This window comes from Pongo pygmaeus, chromosome 2 (genome assembly GCF_028885625.2).
Source record: "Pongo pygmaeus isolate AG05252 chromosome 2, NHGRI_mPonPyg2-v2.0_pri, whole genome shotgun sequence".
NCBI classification, from domain to species: domain Eukaryota; kingdom Metazoa; phylum Chordata; class Mammalia; order Primates; family Hominidae; genus Pongo; species Pongo pygmaeus.
The window spans coordinates 1,353,773-1,376,182 of NC_085930.1; the positions used below are offsets into that span (position 1 = coordinate 1,353,773).

At 35.6% G+C, this 22,410-nt stretch overlaps 1 protein-coding gene across 2 annotated transcripts in view; it reads right to left on the reverse strand.

The window, feature by feature from the left end:
- Nucleotides 1-22,410, reverse strand: part of EPHA6 (EPH receptor A6) — a 959,072-nt gene that overhangs the window by 126,892 nt on the left and 809,770 nt on the right. For both annotated transcript variants that reach the window (XM_054481297.2, XM_063661446.1), the window contains one exon: nucleotides 18,316-18,377. In XM_054481297.2, the coding sequence (XP_054337272.1) occupies nucleotides 18,316-18,377 (62 nt within the window). The remainder of the gene's footprint in view (nucleotides 1-18,315; nucleotides 18,378-22,410) is intronic.

Genomic DNA, 22,410 nt, shown 5'->3' on the forward strand with positions numbered 1-22,410 from the left:
CAACTATAATTTTTATGGCTTAAAAACAGTTGGCCAGGCATGGTGGCTCACATCTCTAATCTCAGCATTTTGGGAGGCTGAAGCAGGAGGATCATTTGAGGCCAGGAGATTGAGACAAGCCTGGGCAACATAGTAAGACCCCATCTCTACAAAAATAAAAAAATTAGCTAGCACGGTGGTGTATGCCTGTGGTCCCAGCTATTCGAGAGGCTGAGTTGGGAGAATCTCCAGCCCAGGAGTTTGAGGTTGTGGTGAACTATGATCACGCCACTACACTCCAGCCTGGGCAACAAAGGCTCCAAATAAATAAATAAATAAACAGACAAACAGTTATTGGTGGGTAAATGCAATTTTCTTCTTTTCCACTGCTGAATATAAAATGAGTGTTATTTAGATTAATTTCACTCTTCTACCTCAGCACAAATATAACCACATGCACACAATTTACAAGAAAAGTGTGCTAATAAAATACAGTTCTCATTATTAATAAATAACTAGTATAAGGTGAAATGCCATCTTTACCAGATTTATAATTTGAGTACATAAATATTTAAAAGATCTCTTTAATTTTTAAATTAATATTTGCTTCGCATTTGCTCAAGGAAAATCTTCAGATGTCTCACATTGCTTTTGAAATGCTGATATGCACTTATATATGTTATTTCAATACTCATATTCCTGAAGTATATCTACATTTTTTAATGGTAAAAATTGAAACTATTTTTAGCCACCTGAAAAAACAGATCAGGAAGTAACAGACAATTTCATGACTCTTAGTGGTATCTTCTGAAATATAATAATAATAGATGACCTTATGAATACCTGATTATGTGGCAGACACTGTTCTAGGAGTTTTGTCTATTAGCCATTTAATACTATAGTGCAATAGCCTTAGGAAACAGTTATTGCCTATCATTGAACTTATTTTGTACGTAAATGTTGTCCTTGATTTTCTCTTTCTTTTATACACTTTATCCAATCCATCAGCAAATCCTATTGGCTCTACTTTTAACATACATCATAGACTTTGACCATTTCCCATAAACTCCACTGCAACGATCCTAGTTTAAAGCATCATTATCTCTTACCTGGATTATGGCAAAAGCCTCCTAATTTCCCTGCATCTATTTGTGCCACACTGTGGTCTCTTCTCAATACAGCAACAAGAGTGATCCTTATAAAATATAGTACTTAGGTCATCGTGCTATGCCTCTATTCCAAAGACTACACTGGCTTCCCATAGTACTCAGAGAAAAGTCAAAGTCATTATAGTGGCCTGCTATGCCTCATTTCAGTAGTTTTCCAACTTGGCTGCATATTGGACTCAACTGGGGGAACTTTTGACAAATATTGATGCATATGTCCCATCCCAAGAGATTTTGATTTCACTGGTCTGGGGTAAAGCCTGGAACTTGAGATTTTTAAAAGGTCTTCAAATTTAAATTATTGTAATATATAGCCAAATATGAGAATCATTGCTGTCCAAGAGATGTTTCCCTTTCTGTCTCCATCTGCTCTGACTTTATCTTTTACCATTCTTCTTACATAATCCTCTCTAGCCATAATGATAGGGTGACTATATATTGTATTATTCTAACTGCAGAGTAAAAGGCTCATGCAAATAATTGTGAAGGGACAACATGCATAATTTGGCATTGTTTTAGGAAAAACAGGCATTATGTTCATCAAGCATAAATACTTATTTGCAGTTCTATAGAAATAAAATGCCCCCTGCTTCAGAGAACTGGCACTTGCTATTACTCTTCCCTGAAATATTTTCCCTCAGGTATCCACTTTATTTGCTCCCTTACCTTCCTCTAATCTTTACTCAAATGCCATGTTTCAGTGAGACCTTCTCTGCCACTCAATGTAATCCTGAAACCCACTCTCAACTCCACTTGTCTTTTCCCTGCTTTATTTTTCTCCACAGTAATAATACCATCTGACTTACCATATATTTTGCTGAATTCTTATTTCTCTACCCCCTAAATTTTTTATTTCTCTTTTGCTTACTTCTGTATTCCAGGATCCAGAAAAGCACCTGGCCTACTGTAGTCTGTCAATACATATTTGCATAACAGATGAATAAATGATTTATCAGCTGTTTGACATTGGGCAAGTCACCTAACTTACCTTGCCTCAGTTTTGTCACTGGTAAAATGAGGGTAGTGGTAATAACTACTTCACAGTGCTGTTGTAAACAATAAGTGAGCTAATGCATGGGACTGGAATAATGCCTGACCCATAGAAAGCACATGTAAATGTTAGTTACATTAGTTTATTAGGTATATTAATCTCATCTTTACTTCAGCCACAGACTCCCAAATGGACATCTGGAAGTTGTCATTTCTAAAACTGCCTCACTTTAGAAATCTTAAACATCAACCTAGTATTACGGTGGTAAACCTGCTCTCTAGAGAAAAATAAGCCAGAAAGCCCTGATTTGTAGCATTTGCCAATTCCTGTGGTGTAAATACTCCCAACATAGCAAATTTTACGCTACTAACAGTTTATCAACCAGCTCTTGCAAACTGGTATGATCTGGCTTTAGCACACTACTGCCAGTACCCTACTTTCTGGCCACATTCTTCTTTCCCTTCCTCTCTTACCCTCATACAAAACTATACTTTCTCGTCTATGCAATAAAGACTTCTAGCCCATATACTTTCGATTATTTCTAGTCTATTAGACTCTTTATGTCCTTCTTTATCTAGCCTGGACTCATGGTCTGTTACCTGAATGATCCCTTCACTACCATCCTCAGCTCCCTTTTGGCATCCTTGTTTTTCTTTTGTACATGCTCTACAAACCATAGTGTCTATTATCTTCACTCTTACATTTGGGGAGTTGAGTGTTCATGTAGAAAATCACATAAGCATGCACATCACTGCCATAACACATTTATGTTCTTCAGCATCAGCTGAATGTTCAGCATGATTAGTTAATTATTTTTCTCCAGGACCAAGATGAGGGCTGGCAAGTTTGGGGAAAAAATATATACAACTAGCACATATAATTGGGCCAATAGGCCAAAAGATATCTCTCCTGGATACTTACATTGCATACAATTAATAACTTTGATAAAGATTTTTGGTTGGTTGCACCTGCTGGGGCCTTGAAAAAACAGTAGTAGAACTTGCTCTTCATGGTCCAGCATTTTCATGATCTACTACTTTTCTTTTTAATTTCAATAATTATTCCAAATATTCACCTTAAAGGAAAGTTTGTCCTCAAATTCCCATAAAAACTCTTCTACTACGTTGTGTAGAAATGCAATAGAATCAGGCATCATTTCCTTCAATTTATGCATGTTCCTCATAAAGCTATCTAGATTCACAACACTCCCGTCTTGGGAGATGTGGAGGCTTCTACTCTCCAAAGTCAATCCTCCACTAGGTTCCTTGATTTTATACCTTTTCATCTCCTTAAATCTTTTGTTTTATCAAGTTTTTAAATTCCCCCTTCTTCTTTTTCAGTGTATACATAGTCAAATTGTCATCTATTTTAAAAATACCCTTGATTTTAAGACACAACAATTACAAACATTAACATAACTAACAACAGACCATCAAAATATATGAAACAAAAATTGACAGAATTGAAGGGAGAAACAGACAAACATTTCAAAATCCCACTCTGAAAAATAGAACGACCAGAGAGAAGATAAGAATATAAAGGACTTGAACGGCACAATAAACCAACTAGATCTAACAGAAGTACACACTATACTCAAGAAAAATAGAACAAAATTTCATGTGGAATATTTTCTTTGATAAGCCATATGTTAGACAATAAATTTAAGTATCAAGAGATTTCAAATAGTAGATTTCATACAAAGTATGTTCTTTGACTACAACAGATAAAGTAAGAAGTAAATAACAGGAGAAAAACAGAAAAGTCCATAAATTTGTGTATAAACAATAAACTCTCAACCAACGGATCAAAGAAGAAATTACAAAGAAAATTAGAAAACACTTAGCGACTACTGAAAATGAAAGTACCTCATATTACAATTTGTAGGACACACATCCAAAGGAGAGCCAAGGAGGAAATGTGTGGCTATAAATGTCTGTATTGAAAAAGAGGAAGATTTCAAAACAACAACCTACCTTAACAACGTAAGGAACAAGAGAAGAACAAACTAAACCCAAGGGTAACAAAAATAAGGAAATAAAAATTAGAAGAAAGATAAATAAAATAGAGAATAGAAAAACAATAGAGAAAATCCACAAAATCAAAAGTTGGTTCTTCCAAAAGAACAACAAAATTAACAAACTTTTATCTAGATTGACCAAGAAAATGAAGAGAAGACTGAAATTACTAAAACCAGAATGAAGGTGCAATATTACTACCAATTCTACAGAAATAAAAAGGATTATGACAGTACTATAAATGATTATATGGGAACAATTAGATAACCTGAATAAAATGGAAAAATTCCTAGGAACACAAAACCTATCAAGACTAGATGATGAAGAAATAAAAAACATGAATAGACCTATAACTAGTAAGAAGATTAAATTAGTAATAAAAAATCTCTTGATAAAGAAAATCCTTGGACCTGATGATGATGGCTTTATGGGTGAAGTCTACCAAACATTTAAAGAATGAACACAAATCCTCCTCAAACTTCATCCTAAAAAATTGAAGAGGAGAGAGACATTTTGATTCATTCCATGAACTTTATCTTGATACTAAAGCCAGACAAAGACACTACAAAAAACCCCCACATTACTATAGACCAATATCCCTTAACCATTCATGAAAAAATCCCCAAGAAAATACTAGCAAATGGAATTCAGCAGCATATTAAAAGTATTATACACCATGGCCAAATGGAATTAATTCAAATTAATAATTTGAATGTCAGGATGGTTCAAATATGAAAGTCAGTCAATGTAATACACCATATTAACTGAATGAAGGGGGAAGAGCTCCACAATGATCTATATTGGTGAAGAAGAAAAAATTTGACAGAACTCATCACAGTTTCATGATAAAAACACTCAACAAGCTAGGAATAAAAGAAAATTACTTTGACATAATAAAAGCTATATGTATGTTTATATAACCCACAGTGAACGTCATACTCGACAGTTACAAATTGAAAGTTTTTCCTCTGAGATAATGAACAGGGCCAGGATGGCACTTTCACCACTTCGATTCAATATAACTAACAGAATTCCAACAACAACTTTTTTTTTTGGCAGAAACACAGAAGTCCACCCTAGAATTCACATTCACGTTATATTTCAAGGGACCTTAAATAACCAATAAAGAAGAGCAAAGCTGGAGGATTCACATTTCCTGATTTCAAAACTTAGTATAAAGCTACAATAATCAAAAATATTGTGGTATTTGCATAAAGACACATATATTGACCAATGGAATAGATTAGAGAGCCCAGAAATAAACCTTTTCATGTATGACTGCTATGGCTTGAATGTATGTGTCCTTTCCAAATTCATATGCTGGAATCTAATACCTAATGTGATAGTATTAAGAGTTGGGCTTTTGGTAAATGATTAAGTCATGAACACTCAATCCTCATGAATGGGATTAGTGCTATTGTAAAAGAGGGTGAAAGGAGGGTCCTAGCCCCTTTTTGCCCTTTTTGCTCTTCTGCTCTTCCACCATGTGAGGACACAGCTTTTGTCTGTTCTGTCATATGAGAATGCAGCAAGAAAATGCCATCTTGGAAGCAGATAGTAAGCCATTACCCTTACGCTTGGACTGCTCAGCTTCCAGAACTGTGAGAAATAAATTTCTATTATTTATGAATTATCCAATCTGTGTTATATTGTTATACAAGCAGGAAGGGACTAATACAATGGTCAAACAATTTTTGAAAAGGGTGCCAAGATTATTAAATTTGGAAAGTACAGTCTTTTCAATAAATGATGAAATATCAACATGCAAGCTGAATATCATGAAAGCTGAATATCAACATGCAAAATGATGAAGTTAAATCTTTACCTAAAACATATGTAAAAATTAACTCAAAATGCATCAAAGACCTAAATGTAAGACCTCCAATTATAAAACTCTTGGAAGAAAACATAGTGCAAAAGCTTCATAACATTAGATTTGGCAATGATTTCTTAGATATGATACCAAAGCCACAGGCAACAAAAGAAAAAACTGACAAACTGGGCTACATGAAACTTAAAAACTTTTGTGCATCAAAAAACATTATCTGCAGAGTAGAAAGGCAACTCACAGAATGGGAGAAAATGCTTGTAAATCATACATTCCTAAGGGAATAATATCCAACCTATATAGAGAACTCCTAAAATTCAACAAAAAAAAAATCAAGCAACCTGATTCAAAAACGGAAAATGGACTTGAATAGATACTTTTATAAAGTAGATATACAAATGGCCAATAAGCACTGAAAAGATCCTGAAAACCACAAATCATTACAGAAATTAAAACTTCATTGAGACACCACTTCACATCCATCAGGATGGCCATTATAACAACAAACATAAAACAAACAAAAACATCAGAAAATAACATGTGTTAGTGAGAATACAGAGGAATTGAAACTCTTGTACTCTGTTGGTAGGAATGTAAAATGACATAGCCACTACGGAAAACAGTATGGTGGTTCCCCTAAAAGTTAAAAATAGAATTAAAATATTATCCAGTAATCCCACTTCTGGATATATACTCAAATGAATGGAAAGTAGGGTGTCAAATTGCATCTATTCTCATAGTAGCATTCTTCACAATAGCTAAAGCATGAAAGCAATCCAAGTATCCATTAAGAGATGAATGGATAAGCAAAATGTGGCATGTACATACAATGGAATATCATTTATCCTTAAAAAGAAAGGAGATTCTGACATACACTTCAACATGACTGAACTTTGAGGTCATTATGCTAAGTGAAATAAGCCAATCACAAAAGACAAATACTATATGATTTCACTTATATGAGATACTAAAAGTAGTCAAACTCATAGAGACAGACAGCGGAATGCTGTTTTCCAGGGACTGGGGGAAGGGAGAAGTGGGGAGTTTAATGATTTTAAAGAAGTGGGAAAGTTTAATTACTTAATGAGTACAGCATTTCAGTTTTGCTAGATAGAGTTCTGCAGATGGATACTGGTGATATTTGCACAATGATATGAATGTACTTAATACCACTGAATTGTGCACTTAAAAATGGTTAAGATGGTAAATTTTATGTTATGTGTATTTTATCAAAATAAAAAAATTGAACAGAAATCCTTGATTTTTCTTATATTTTGGTCTACTAGCATACTAGCATTTGATTTATTGCTTGCCTTGACATCTCACCCACCTGTTCCCAAAGGAATCATCTCCACCTACAAATTCCTGTCAGTTGTTCATTCTCATTTTTGCTCTCTGCATTCTGGCTTCTGCTTGGGACCAGGCCATTGAAAGTGCTCTTGTTGAGAACACTGAGTCCCTCTTATGTGCTAAATCCTATAGATGTTTCTCTGTTTCTTTCAGAATTCCTCTCCTGAATTTGTCACAATTGGTTATATGCTTCTGACTTAAAAGCTGTATTCCCTTGGGTTTGGGGACTTCATGTTTTTCTCTCCTTCCTTGTTCCTCTTTGCCCACTCTTGCCTAGTTACCTTTGGGCATTCCATCCATGGGGCCTTTCAGATTGGTATGGCACAAAGTTCCACCCTGGTTCAACTTTCTTCTTAGGAAATATCATGGTTTGCATTTAGTAACTACCTTTATGCTACCAAGTTCCAGATGTTCAACTTTAGCCAAGATTTTTCCACTGAGCATCAGATTTGTATTTTAAATTGCTGTCTGGACATTTCCTTTTTTAAAAAAGAAATTCAAAACTTTTATTTTAAGTTCAGGGGTACATGTGCAGGATGTGCAGGTTTCTTAAATGGTTGTGTCATGGGGGCTTGTTGTACAGATTATTTCACCCTTCGGGTATTAAGTCTAGCATCCATTAGCTATTTTTCCTGATCCTCTCCCTCCCCCCACCCTCCACTCTCTGAGAGGCCCCAGTGTGTGTTGTTCCCTTCTATGTGTTGTCCTTGTGTTCTCACCATTTAGTTCTCACTTATAAATGATAACGTGCAGTGCTTGGTTTCTGTTCCCGTGTTAGTTTGCTAAGGATAACAGCCTCTAGTTCCATCCTTGTGCCTGCAAAGGACATGATCTCACTATTTTTCATGACTGCATAGTATTCCATGGTGTATATGTACCATATTTTCTTCATCCAGTCTATCATTGATGGGCATTTGGGTTGATTCCATGTCTTTGCAATTTCATATAGTGTTGCAATGAACATATGCATGCGTGTGTGTTTATAATAGAATGATTTCTATTCCTTTGGGTATATACTCAGTAATGGGATTGCTGGGTCAAATGTTATTTCTGTCTTTAGGTCTCTGAGGAATTGCCACACTGTCTTTTACAATGATTGAACTAATTTACACTGCTACCAACAGTGTATAGCCATTGCTTTTTCTCCACCACCTTGCCAGTATCTATTATTTTTTGACTTTTTAATAATAGCCATTCTGACTGGTGTGAGATGGTAACTCATTGTGGTTTTGATTTGCATTTCTCTAATGATCAGTGGTGCTGAGTTTTTTTCATATACTTCTTGGCCACATGTATGTCTCCTTTTACATGTCTGTTCATGTCCTTTGTCCAGTTTTTAATGGGGTTGTTTGCTTTTTTCTTGTAAATTTGTTTAAGTTCCTTATATATGCTGGATATTAGACCTCTGTCAGATGCATAGTTTGCAGAAGTTTTCTCCCATTCTGTAGGTTGTCCATTTACTCTGTTAATAGTTTCTTTTGCTATGTAGAAGCTCTTTAGTTTGATTAGATTCTATTTGTCAATTTTTGCTTTTGTTGCAATTATTTTGGTATCTTCATCGTAAAATTTTTTGCCGTGCCTATCTCCTGAATGGTATTACCTAGGTTGTCTTCCAGGGTTTTTAGTTTTAGGTTTTACACTTAACTCTTTAATCCTTCTTGAGTTAATTTCTGTATATGGTGTAAGAAAAGTGTCCAGTTTCAATTTTCTGCATATGGCTAGCCAGTTATACCTGTACCCTTTATTGAATAGAGAAATCTTTTCCTCATTGCTTGTTTTTGTCAGGTTTGTCAAGGATTAGATAGCTGTAGGTGTGTAGTCTTATTTCTGTGTTCTCTCTTCTGTTCCACTGGTCTATGTGTCTGTTCTTGTACCAGTACCACGCTATTTTGCTCACTGTAGTCCTGTAGTATAGTTTGAAGTTGAGTAGCATGATGCCTCCAGCTTTGGTCTTTTTGCTTAGGATTGCCTTGACTACTTGGGTTCTTTGTTGGTTCCATATGAATGTTAAAATAGTTCTTTCTAGTTCTGTGAAGAATGCCAATGGTAGTTTTAGGGAAATAGCTTTGAATCTATACATTGCTTTGGGCAGTATGGCCATTTTAACAATATTGATTCTTCCTATCCATGAGCATGGAAAGTTTTTCCATTTGTTTGTGTCATCTCTGATTTCTTTGTGTAGTGGTTTATAGTTTTCTTTGTAGAGATCTTTCACTTCCCTTGTTAGATGTATTCCTAGGTGTTTTATTCTTTTTGTGCAATTGTGAATTTGGTTCCTGTGTGATTTGGCTATTGGCCTGACTGTTGTTGGTGTACAGGAATGATCGTAATGTTTCCACATTGATTTTGTATCCTGAGAGTTTGCTGAAGTTGCTTATCAGCTTAAGAAAATTTTGGGCTGAGACAATGGGCTTTTGTAGATATAGGATCATGTAATCTACAAACAGGGATAAGTTTGACTTCCTCTCTTCCTATCCGGATGCCCCCCCTCTTTTTTCTATTGTCTGATTGCTCTGAATAGAATTTCCATACTATTTTGCATAAGAGTGGTGAGATAGGGCATCCTTGTCTTGTGCCCTTTTTCAAGGGCAATGTTTCCAGCTTTTGCCCATTCAGTATGATGTTGGCTATCAGTTTGTCACAAATGGCTCTTACTATTTTGAGGCATATTCCTTCAATACCTAGTTTATTGAGAGTTTTTAACATGAAGGAGTTGAATTTTATCAAAAGCCTTTTCTGCATCTATTGAGACAGTTATGTGGTTTTTGTTTTTAGTTCTGTTTATGTTATGAATCACATTTATTGATTTACATATGTTGAACCAATCTTGCGCCTTGGGGATGATCACCACTACTTGATCATGGTGGATAAGCTCTTTGATGTGCTGCTGGATTCAGTTTGCCAGTATTTTGTTGAGGATTTTTGCATTGATGTTTAGCAAGGATATTGGCCTGCAGTTTTCTTTTTTGTTGTATCTCTGCCAGGTTTTGGTATCAGGAAGATGCTGGCCTCATAGAATGAGTTATGGTGGAGTCCTTCCTTTTCAATTTTTTAGAATTGTTTCAGTAGGAATGGTACCAGCTTTTCTTAGTACATCTGGTAGAATTCAGCTGTGAATCCATCTGGTCCTGGGCTTTTATGGGTTGGAAAGCTATTTATTATTGCCTTAATTTCAGAACTTGTTATTGGTGTGTTAAGAGATTCAATTTCTTCCTGGTTCAGTCTTGGGAGGGTGCATGTGTCCAGGAATTTATCAATTTCTTCTAGATTTTCAAATTTATGTGAATAGAGGTGTTTATAGTATTCTCTGATTGTTGCTTATATTTCTGTGGGGTAATATCTCCCTTATCATTTCTGATTGTGTTATTTGAATCTTCTCTCTTTTCTTCTTTATTAGTCTAGCTAGCAGTCTATCTATTTTGTCAATTTTTAAATAAACCAGCACCTGGATTTGTTGAGCTTTTCAATCATTTTTCATTTCTCTCTAGCTCAGCTCTGATCTTAGTTATTTCTCATCCTCTGCTAGCTTTGGGATTTGTTTGCTCCTGGTTCTCTCATTCTTTTAGTTTTGATGTTAGGTTGATGACTTGAGTTCTTTCCAGATTTTTGAGGTGGGCATTTAGTGCTAAATATTTCCCTTTTAACATTGCCTTGGCTGTATCCCAGAGATTCTGGCACATTGTATATTTATTCTCATTAGTTTCAAGGAACTCCTTGATTTCTGCCTTAACTTCATTATTTACCCAAAAGTCATTCAGGAGCAGGTTATACAATTTCCATGTAATTGTATGGTTTTGAGTGTATTTCTTAGTCTTGAGTTCCAATTTGATTGTGCTGTGGTCTGAGAGAATGTTATGATATCAGTTCTTTTGCATTTGCTGAGGAGTGTTTTACTTCCAATTATGTGATCAATTTTAGAGTAAGTGCCATGTGGTGATGAGAAAAATGTATATGCTGTTGCATTGGAGTGGAGAGTTCTTTAGATATCTATCAAGTCCATTCAATCCAGAGCTGAGTTCAGGTCCTGAATATCTTTGTGAATTTTCTATTTTGATGATCTGTCTAATATTCACAGTGGGGTTTTAAAGTCTTCCACCATTATTGTGTGGGAGTCTAAGTCTCTTTCAAGGTCTCTGATAACTTGCTATATGAAACTAAGTGCTCCTGTGTTGGTGCATATATATTTAGGATAGTCAGCTCATCTTGTTGAATTGAACCCTTTACCATTATGTGATACCTTTCTTTGTCTTTTTTGATCTTTGTTGGTTTAAAGTCTGTTTTGTCAAAAACTGGGATGGCAACCCTGGTTTTTTCTGTTGTCCATTTGCTTGGTAAATATTCCTGCATCCCTTTATTTTGAGCCTACGTGTGTTACTGCATGTGAGATGGGTCTCTTGAAGACAGCATATCAATAGATCTTAGTTCTTCATCCAGCTTGCCATTTTGTATCTTTTAATTGAGGCACTTAGCCCATTTACATTTCAGATTAGTATTGTTATGTGTGGATTTGATCCTGACATCGTGATGCTAGCTAATTATTTTGCAGACTTGTTTATGTGGTTAATTTACAGTGTCACTGTTCTGTGTATTTCATTGCATTTTTTGTTGTGGCTGGTAATAGTTTTTCCTTTCTGCATTTAGTGCTTCCTTCAGGAGATCTTATAAGGCAGGTCCAGTGGTGATGAATTCCCTCAGCATTCACTTGTCTGAAAAGGACCTTATTTCCCTTTTCTTATGAAGCTTAGTTTGAATGGATATGAAATTCTGGGTTGGAATCTCTTTCCTTTAACAATGTTGAGTATTGGCCCCCAGTGTCTTGTGGCTTATAAGGTTTCTACTAAAAGGTTCTCTGTTAGTCTGATGGGCTCCCCTTTGTAGGTGATCTGGCCCTTCTCTCTGACTGCCATTAACATTTTTTCCTGTATTTTGACCTTGGAGAATCTGATGATTATGTGTCCTGAGGATAATCTTCTCATCAAGTATTTTACTGGGGTTCTCTGCCTTTCCTGTATTTGAATCTTGGCCTGTCTATCTTGGTTGGGTAAGTTCTCATGGATGATATTCTGAAATATGTTTTCTACATTGGTTCCATTCTCCTCATCTCTTTCAGGTACACCAATCGGTTGTAGATTTGGTCTTTTTACATAATCCTATATTTCTTGGAGGTTTTGTTTATTCATTTTCATTTTTTTTTCTCTATTCTTGTCTACCAGTGTTATTTCAGAAACCCAATCTTTAAGTTCTGAGATTCTTCCCTCTACCTGGTCTATTCTGCTATTAACACTTGTGATTACATTATGAAATTCTTTTATTGTGTTTTTCAGCTCTATCAATCAGTTCAGTTATGTTCTCTATACTGGCTATTTTGACTGTCAGCTCCTGCAATGTTTTATCATGATTTTTAGCTTCCTTGCATTGAGTTAGAACATGTTCCTTTAGCTCAGTGAAGATTTTCTTAGACACATTTGGAAGCCTAGTTCTGTCATCTCAGCCATCTCAGCCTCAGGCCAGTTCTGAACCCTTGCTGCAGAAGTAATGTGGTCATTTGGAGGCAAGAGGACACTCTGGCTTTTTGAGTTTTCAGTGTTCTTGCACTGATTCTTTCTCATCATTGTGGGCTTCTCCATTTTCAATCTTTGAGGTTGCTGACCTTTGGATTTATTTATTTTTTCCTTTTAATGGTCTGGCCACTTTCCTATAGGGCTGCTATAATTTTTGGGGGTCTGCTCCAGTGCCTGCTTGCCTTGGATTTTCCAGTACCTGAAGGTATCACCAGTGAAGGCTGTGAAACCGCAAAGATGGCCCTTCCTCTGTGAGCTCTGTCCCAGGGAGGTATGGATCTGTTGCCAGTTCCAACACACTTGTAGAAGGTGGCTGGAGACCCTGCTTGGGATATCTCACCCAGTCAGGAGGATTGGGATTAGGTACACTCTTAAAGAAGCAGTCCAGTCACTTTTTTGTAGAGTAGCTGTGTCCTGCTGGGGTACTGCTTCTGCTCCTGGTCAGCTTGGGCTCTCCAAAGCCCGGAAGCTAGAACCACTAAGTTGCAGGACAGCAAAGATGGCGGCCCACCCCTTTCTGGGCTCTCCATACCAGGGAGAATTCAAATCTCTGTTGGGCTGGAGAACACAGGAGGGGGTGGCTGGAGGCCCCAGTTGAGATGCCCCACCAGTGAGGAGGAATACATTGGTTAAAGAGGCAATCTGGACATGTTTTGGTAGAGCAGATGTGCTGCGTTGGGGGATCCCTTCTATCCCTGGTCAATTTGGACTCTCCAAAGCCCAGAGACTGAAATGGCTAAGTTGTCCAAAGAATAAAGATGGAGGCCTGCCCCTCCCTCCAGGAACTCTATCCTGTCCCAGGTAGGTACAACAATGTCACCAGGGGTTGGCTGGAATTCCAAGCCAGTAGGTCTTATCCTGTAGGGTACTGTGGAGGTGGGGCCTGCAGACCGATGCTGCTCTGCCCTCTGGATTCAGCTCCGTTTTCAGGGCTATGTATGGAAGTCCAACTTATCACCTTGCCTGAGTTGCTGTCACATTTGCCAGGGACCCCAGAGTCCATGTATATAAAGCTCCCAGGACTCTGTGAATCTGAAAAGCTTCTCTGCCAGGACTTCACACAGTTCTGTGTATCAGACTGAAGACCCTGGTGGAGTGGGTTCACAAGGGCATCTCCTGACCCAAGAGTTGCAAAAATCCATGGGAGAAGTGTGGTTTCCTGGGGTCACACATTCACTAACTACTTCCCAGGGTAGGGGAGGTTCCCGTTGCTCTGTGTTGCTCCTGGGTGGGTCATTGACCTTCTTTTCTCCATTCTCTGTAGGTCAAACTGTTTCCCTGATCAGTCCCAGTGCAAGTACTGGATGTTTCAGTTGAAGGTTCTGTATTATTCACCTCTTTCATTCCTCTCTGTAAGAGCCACACACCATAGCTTCTTCTAGTCAGCCATCTTGGTCCCCACCCACTGAACATTTTCAGTGGATGTTCCACAGACATCTCAAATGCAAAATGACCAAAATTAAACTTACCATTTCCTTCCAACTACCAGTCCATCCTGTTCTTCCTCTGTATATTTATTTCAATTGATAGCACCACCTTCTACTCACTTTTCTTGCTCCCAGCCCTCTTTCCCTGAGCATATTTTGAGCTGATTTCCTTACTTAATTAAATCCTTCTTGCTTTCTTTATTAATTTCTCCTAGATTTTTGGTTGATAGATGACCCCCTTTCTTATTTGCCTAAGTGGTTTGCATTGTAAAAAATATAAGTATAGGCCAGGCACAGTGGCTCACGCCTGTAATCCCAGCACTTTGGAAGGCCAAGGCAGGCGGATCATGAGATATGGAAATCGAGATCATCCTGGCCAACATGATGAAACCCCGTCTCTACTAAAATACCAAAAAAAAAAATTAGCTGGGTGTGGTGGTGCACACCTGTAGTTCCAGCTACTTGGGAGGCTGAGGCAGGGGAATCACTTGAACCCGGGAGGCAGAGGTTGCAGTGAGCCTAGATCGTGCCACTGCACTCCAGCCTGGCAACAGAGCAAGATGACTCTGTCTCAAAAAAAAAAAAAAGTAAGTATACCTTTTCTCTCATGAACACACCATCTTGCACTGAAACCAGTAGTATATTTAGTATTATATTTTGGTATAGCTGAATTTTGCAATATGATAAATTAACATTCAACAAATGTTATAAAACAAAGGAATGTTTTTGTGGTTGACATGTGGCATTTCAAAGTTAAAGTATTCTATAGCTGTACTTAGTTTAGATTGCTAATTAATATTGTTCTAAAAGATGGGAAGTTCTAATTGGAATGTTCTAAAATGGGAATTTCTAAAATTTAGAGGTAGGTGGTTTGCAGGTAAGTGCCACAAAAAGTATTTATGAAATCCAAATGTGTAGCTGGAAAAAGCCTGTATGGGGATAATGGTCAAGGTTATACTTAATTTGCACCAGTTGAATTTTAGTGAAATTAGAGAAAATACACTAGTGTGAATTAAGTGTAACCTTGACCACTATCCCCAAATGGGCTTAGAAAAGTTAAAAAATCTGCACACTGGGGAAGTTGTGCCTTCTGGGCAGCCAGGCTGCTGATGATTTGCTTGCTAAGTCAGAATGTATTCAATTTTAAAATTAAAAATACACATGGTTACACACACATCCCTTCTCTACACACACTTATATTTTCATACAGAAGCCCACACACACAGTTGACTACACTGCCCCTCTGCCGATATATATCTGGAAGAATGTCCACAAGGATCCCAAATTGTATGAGATTGATGAATCCAGTGCAATATGACAGCCAGCCAGCCACCAGCACTGACACTAGATGTAATCTTGTACTTAGTAGTGCTACCACTCCTTCATAATAAAATAACAAATTGAAGCAGTTTTCAAATAGTGTGGGAGACCAAAGGGAAATCATTTCTGCTTCCAGTAAGCACAGAAGGCTATTATGAGCCACGGATGGCTCCCCTACTACATAGTGCACTTAGCCACTTCCTCCTTCTTGTGCTCACATAAACTGTGATTATGTTCTAAAGTTGTAGTCTGAAAAATGGCTTTGCTTTTGAGAATGTATGGGCTATATATATTTATATATTTTATTTCTGCTTGTCATGGGGAGTTGAGTATCTGCTGTTGACATAAAGTTTGTAAAGCACTTTGAGCTTCTAAGAAGAGAGATGATTACAAAGAAGGGTAAGAACATTAAAGAAGAGTAAGTTGGAAGTATTGACCCTATTTTTCCATTCATTTGATTTTTTTTGCATTATAATAATGTGACTTTTAGAAACTCTATGTGCAAAGGGGACACAGACCACATGAGGAGACGGTAGTGGACTTACAAGGAAAAGTAGTAAGCAACCTAATAAAATGAATTCATAATGCATAAGAGCGTGGCTTTTTGAGTCATAGAGACTTGAGTTTGAATCCTTGCTCTGCCACCTGCAATATGTCACACACTATTCGACAAGCTTTACAACAATCAATCTTTGTAATAATTGTATGAGATGGATGAGTAAACAGAGGTACAGAGAATTTTATAGATGAGTAAACAGAGGTACAAAGAATTTGATACCATGCCCAAGGTCACATAGTCCATGACTAGAGCCAAAATTAGCTGAGATAGGTATTCAGAATCTCTGATAATGTCTTACATACATAGTGCATAATAAGAGCTGAAAAATATTAGTTTTTAAAATTTAAAGCATAAAATACACACTTCTAAACATGTAGTAAGATGTTTAGAAGTAAATCTTTTATTTATAACATATTATTGTTTCTTTATAACATTTAATTGATTCATTGTTCCACAGAATAAAATATATAAATTAGGTGAGAAGCTAATATTTCCCACCTTATTTGCTTGTGGTAGTCATTTGATCCATTTTTAGCAGCAATTCAGATTGAGTATCTGCTACATTGTTTGCCATTATATTCTGCTTTAGGATACAGCTGATACAAAAATAAAAAGAAGAAAATAAAAAGAAAACCAACCTAACCCAAGCATCATTAGATGATGAGTCATTTTGATATGTATCTGATAAAAATGAGTTTTTGAAGAAACATAATGGAAGGACATTAAGTATACAGCATTTCAAGTACTAAGTATACAGCATTTCAAGTACCACAGGTGGTCCTGATAAATTATTCTAAAATAATTTAGAACAGGATAAATGAACACAAGCTATAAAATAACACATTTTTAGAATGGCTACAGAGAAGAACAAACAGTTCATGTTCCCAAACACCTCTGAATTTCATTTTACCTTACAGAACACACTTGGTTGAGAGTATACACTGCACAAGCTGTATTGCTCTATAATAACTTGATGATTTTGCTGAATTCAGCTTCTAGGATTGAATCTGGACATCAAGCCCAGTCAGAGTATAAATATATCATCACTGCTAGCATTCAGAGCAGTTGGAAGAAGAAGGCCCAGAATCAAGAAAAATAAATGAAAATGAGATCAAGAGAGAAAGATGAAATGCAAACAGAACTTATTCACATAACATGGGGCAAAAAATGAAGTGAAGTGAATGCTTTATTTTCACATGAAAATGAAGAAGAAAAATAATGTAACATTCCAAGTGGCAAAGTCCAGACATTTTGTAAGTGAGAAAAACAGTTATATATAGATATATAGATAGACAGATAGGCAGATAGATAGATATTAAAAATACAGTGACATGCAAATATATGACCTTTGCTGGGGATGAAAAATATTTACTATAGCAGTTATTTTTTATATTTCACTTTTTTCACTATCAATTAATATTTTCATAGCACATGATGGTTTTTCAAATCTTAAATGTATTATAAATACACCTTGAAATATAACTTCCTGGTGCCTTCTCAGTTTATGTTTGTATCATTATCTATAATAAATTACTTTTTGTACATACTGCACTTTTAAAGACAAATAACTTTAAAAATAATGTTTTTGTAAAAGAAATCTCTGCTAAAGGAGTGTTATTCCTCCTCCTTTTGTTTTCTGAATAGTCAGCCAAATGAACTGAAGAAGGACAAAGTTGACAAAACATTTTCTGAAATGAACTTGAGTCATTGTTGGTAAATACAAATCAATTAAGGAGTTCAGCATTATAGATACTGCATGCAATATCATACTACATAGTTAAATGTGATAAAGCAAAATTAATGACTGTGAGGCAATTGAGTTTCATTTAATCTTTCCTCATGATAACATCATTTGGTATACACACACACATATATATACACACACATATAGCAAGTGAATTTATAGGAGAAATCAGTTACGTTATTGAGTGTACATCCTCCCCGCTTAGTAACACTCTAATGTATCACAGTATCAGGGAAATGCACCCTAGAGAAAACACTGCTATTCTTCACAGAAAATCCATGAATAACATTATGCAAAAATTAATTTATGATAAATGATTTAAATATAGAACTGAGAATAGCTTATTTAAATGCCATCAGAAAAAGAACACCTCACCCGCAAAAAGGAGTCTAGGGATCCATTCTCCATATATTCCACCACAATCATTACTGGTCTGCCTGCAAAAGAGCAAGAGAATACACATGGATTAGAGCAATTACAGAAATATGTGCTGCAGTTAAGAGATACCCAGCTGTGGCAACTAAATTATTTGTATTTTATTAATAGGAATTTCATTTTCCAGCCTGCCTCTATAAACGTGTTCATATTATACATAGGCACCTCTATATTTCTTTATAGCATTATTTCCTTTTGAGTTCATAAAAGGGACATGAATTACAATATAAATTACAAAGGAATTAGGTACTTCTTTTCCTAAAGCCCTGCAATCACTTGTTTAGATTATGTTCTTTTTGTCCTCTAGTTTTTCCTTAGAAAACAATCAACAAGCTGAAGTCAGGATTTAAGCCGTTATTATAGCTGCTTTTGCAGTTGTCGTACAACTTCTAAGGCAGTACAGCAATTTTGCCTGACTTATATTAGAGTGGGCATTTCTGAAATATTCCTAAGGCAAAGCAGAAAGGAGAAACTCATAAATTCTCTTGAAGAAATTATAAACCATCGGTCATAGTCTGATTTTAAGGGCCTTTAAGCAGAAAAATTTTAGATTGATGAATGCTACAGAGCTTGTAGGATTTGTAATAGTTCCTGATTATGTCTTCATTGGACATAGATTTAATCAACAGAGCAATGATGGCAGTACATGAAAAGTAAGTAACTCTGATTTTGTAGTCTGGTATAGAAGATAAGATCAGAAACTGAACATAATTTCTTTCCTTTTTTATCATATCAATTGGTACACTGTTACAGCTCCCAATACACCTCTATTAGGTAGAATATTCGACATAAATAACTGATTTATTTCAAAGAAGTGAATGCATTTGTTCTGCCCAATTGCCCAAGTTTAAAAAGATAAACTCATTTCAGATGCAGGGGAAATGGTATTCACCTGAAATAAGCATGTATGACATATTTAGTTTTTACTTCTGTATTTCTCACTTCTTGTTGGAATTTTTAGCTTTTCAATCTGCACTATGCACAGTGTTTCCTTACAAACACAAAGGAGATCTAGAAAGAACTGATGTGTACCAATGGTGGAAATATTAGATATTGTAATTCATGTTCCTTTTATGAACTCAAAGCCTTGTGGGTTAGAAAGGGTGACGGTGACTATTACGAATTAGTACAATGTATGTAAATGCTAGACTTTACATTTGAATCTATATTTTAAATAAAGATGTGCTAAAGGTTAAATGTATTAATAAAGCTCCCAATTTATCATGCATAAAATTAGAGCCCAAGGAAGTTTTCCATTTGTAGTGAATATTAACTTATATTCTATAATGTTCCTCAAAGTCATTAATTTTACCCAAATATGAATAAAGAACTTTATCAGCAATTATTGAGGTCACATGAACTGTCAGCACTCTTGTGGGCAGGGATCTAGAAAATTCAGGTTTTAAACCTTAAAGTGCATCATGAAATCTTTTATTTGGCTATAGTTTCAGAGAGCTTGGAGGTAGGAGACTGATAGAAACACTGAGGTAGCAAGGTGGGGAAAATAAAAGGTCATTTTTGTACTTAAATATAAAAATTCTGAGACCAAGATTCCATTTTGAGTGATGATGGATTTTGAATGTTAATGGGAAAAGTTGGGTTATTACAATGACTGGCTGATGTCTTCTTCCCCTGCCTGCGGAGTCACAACTTTTTAATCTGTCTTGACTGTTGCTGTCAGAGGAATACTTTTAGTTTTTATTTTCTTTAACAAACATTTATCCTTCCCTTAAGAATACCAGTCTTATTAGAATAAAAAGAGCTTGCAAGCATTTCACTTGTATTGCTACATGCCATAATTATTTTTCTTATGCAGATATGGAAATTGAGGGATAGAAAATTAAACTACTTGTCTAAAGTCAAATAGCTGGTAAGTGGCATATCAAGTAGTCTGTCTCAGAGTTTGAGATCTTAACCTTTATGCTATAGGTGCCTTTCAGACAGCACTTATAGATAAAAGCTCCAAGTCTCACCCTGTTAGTCAATTCTTTCCAGTGATGCACCTCATCTTTCCTAACTAGCCTTTGTATCCACGGCTTTAGCAGTTGTTATTAGTACTTGTATTTATTTAATCCTGTCTCCTTCTTCCTTTACTTTTGTAGTCACCTGCCAGGATAATCTCCCAATTTGCTTCTCTCTCTAATCTCACCGTCTCTCCCCACTCCCTTAGAATTTATACAACACACCTCTTGCCTAAAATTCTCTCACAGTGATATTTCTCATAGTTGCATTTCCATCACATCTGTTGTGTACACTATGAAATGTTGTGCCTGTTTTTATATTAAGTTGTTTTTCTTTCTTATTTTCCCATAATGCTTTGTATCCTCATTTACTGGGTTTCTCAAGGTCACTTGCCATAGAGTTAATCATAGTAGGTGCTTCATAAAAACAAGTTAACTTTTCTTGATTTCATAGTTCCTAAGAAAGTCACTCTGGAGTATTTCAGCAAGATCTGATCTATGTGAATATACAGTACTTCGAAATTAGTTCTACCTATAACTCTTTGGGAGATACTTTAGGTAATCTTAAAATTCATCAGTAACAAGTTCTATCTTCTCATTAAGAATAATAAAAAATCAAATGAAGACTTCCCTGGTTTCCTGTGAATTAGAAGTTTCACATTTGAACTCTTAATCTTTTGTATTTTGTGTAGTAGCATCAAATGAGAACAGCTGTTAATTGAACTAAGGAATTTTTTTTTTTTTTTTTTTTTTTTTTTACTATTGCTCCATCTAGCCTGTAATTTGTCTTGGTTTTCAACAGGGAAGAAACTAGTCATACTGTGACGATTATAAGCAACTTTACAATCCATTATTACATTTTATAATCAAGAAAATAGATAAGTACAGGGGAAACTATGAAAATTAGGATGTTAATCTTTAAATCTGTTTTAGGTGAGAGAAGTCTATTGGCAACAGTGTTTTTTGGTCTTTTCCAATATATAAAAATTATATACTGCATTATTGCTCTTGGAAGATATATTGGGAAGTAATTTATTATCTCTTTCTAAATTTTCAAAATGTTATACCTTATTTCTTTTTGTACAATTTTAGCCAGTCACCCCTTCTGCCTCATATCACAGAATCATCTTAGTATTTGCATCATACTAAAGTCAGTGGACAAACCAGGCTTCTTGAATTAGTCAATTCTTGAAATCCCCAGATCATTTTCAAGTCTCATGTATTTGATTTAAGAGACTTTCAAAGATACTTCTACAAGTCACACAAAGTGAATTTCTTAGGTTTTCCTTCATAAATATCCCAGAAATGGTTATGAATATTTTAAACTGCATTTGAATGAAGATCCTCTAAGAAATCAGTTACTGATATTCTGGAGACAATGGATTGCAAAAACCTCTTATCATCCTTTTCTGTTATAGACAAGAAAAATTATTTTCTTACATTAAGACTTTAAGGGAATATTGACCAATATATATTTTTCAAATGTTCCCTAATACTTATGATGATTTTGATAAAGGTGGTGTGGTAAACTATATAATCATAAGACTACACTTTTCTCATGCTGTTGTTAAAGAAAACAAAATAATTCTTTAAATGTTCCATAGATACCCTTGGTTAAAGTATTTTGCCAGTGAAATCTTTTTGTTTGTGTTTTTTTTTTTTTTTTTGCCTCAGAGAATATTTGTGAAAATAAGAGGATAACAGATATTTAACATTTTCATGTAATGAAATGAGTTTGTACTGGATGTAGTATTCTCTATTAGCTTGGCAATTTCTAATGTGCAGTCAGTAAAATGAAGAATCAAAACAAATCTCAACAACCTCAAAACTCTATTACAGATTTAAATCATTCAGTTATTTAACATACTATCAAGTTTATATTTTGTCTACCAGGCAATAAAATGTGTGGTGATAACTTAGACTGACAGTTAGAGTGCCTGTATTTTTTTCCCCCAGCTGCAATTCAGGACTCTTTGGACCAGTTATTTAATCTATTTCTACCTTCCATATTTCTGTTGTAGAGATAGTGAATTACAATTATAATCTCAAATGGGTTTGATAATAAATGAAATAT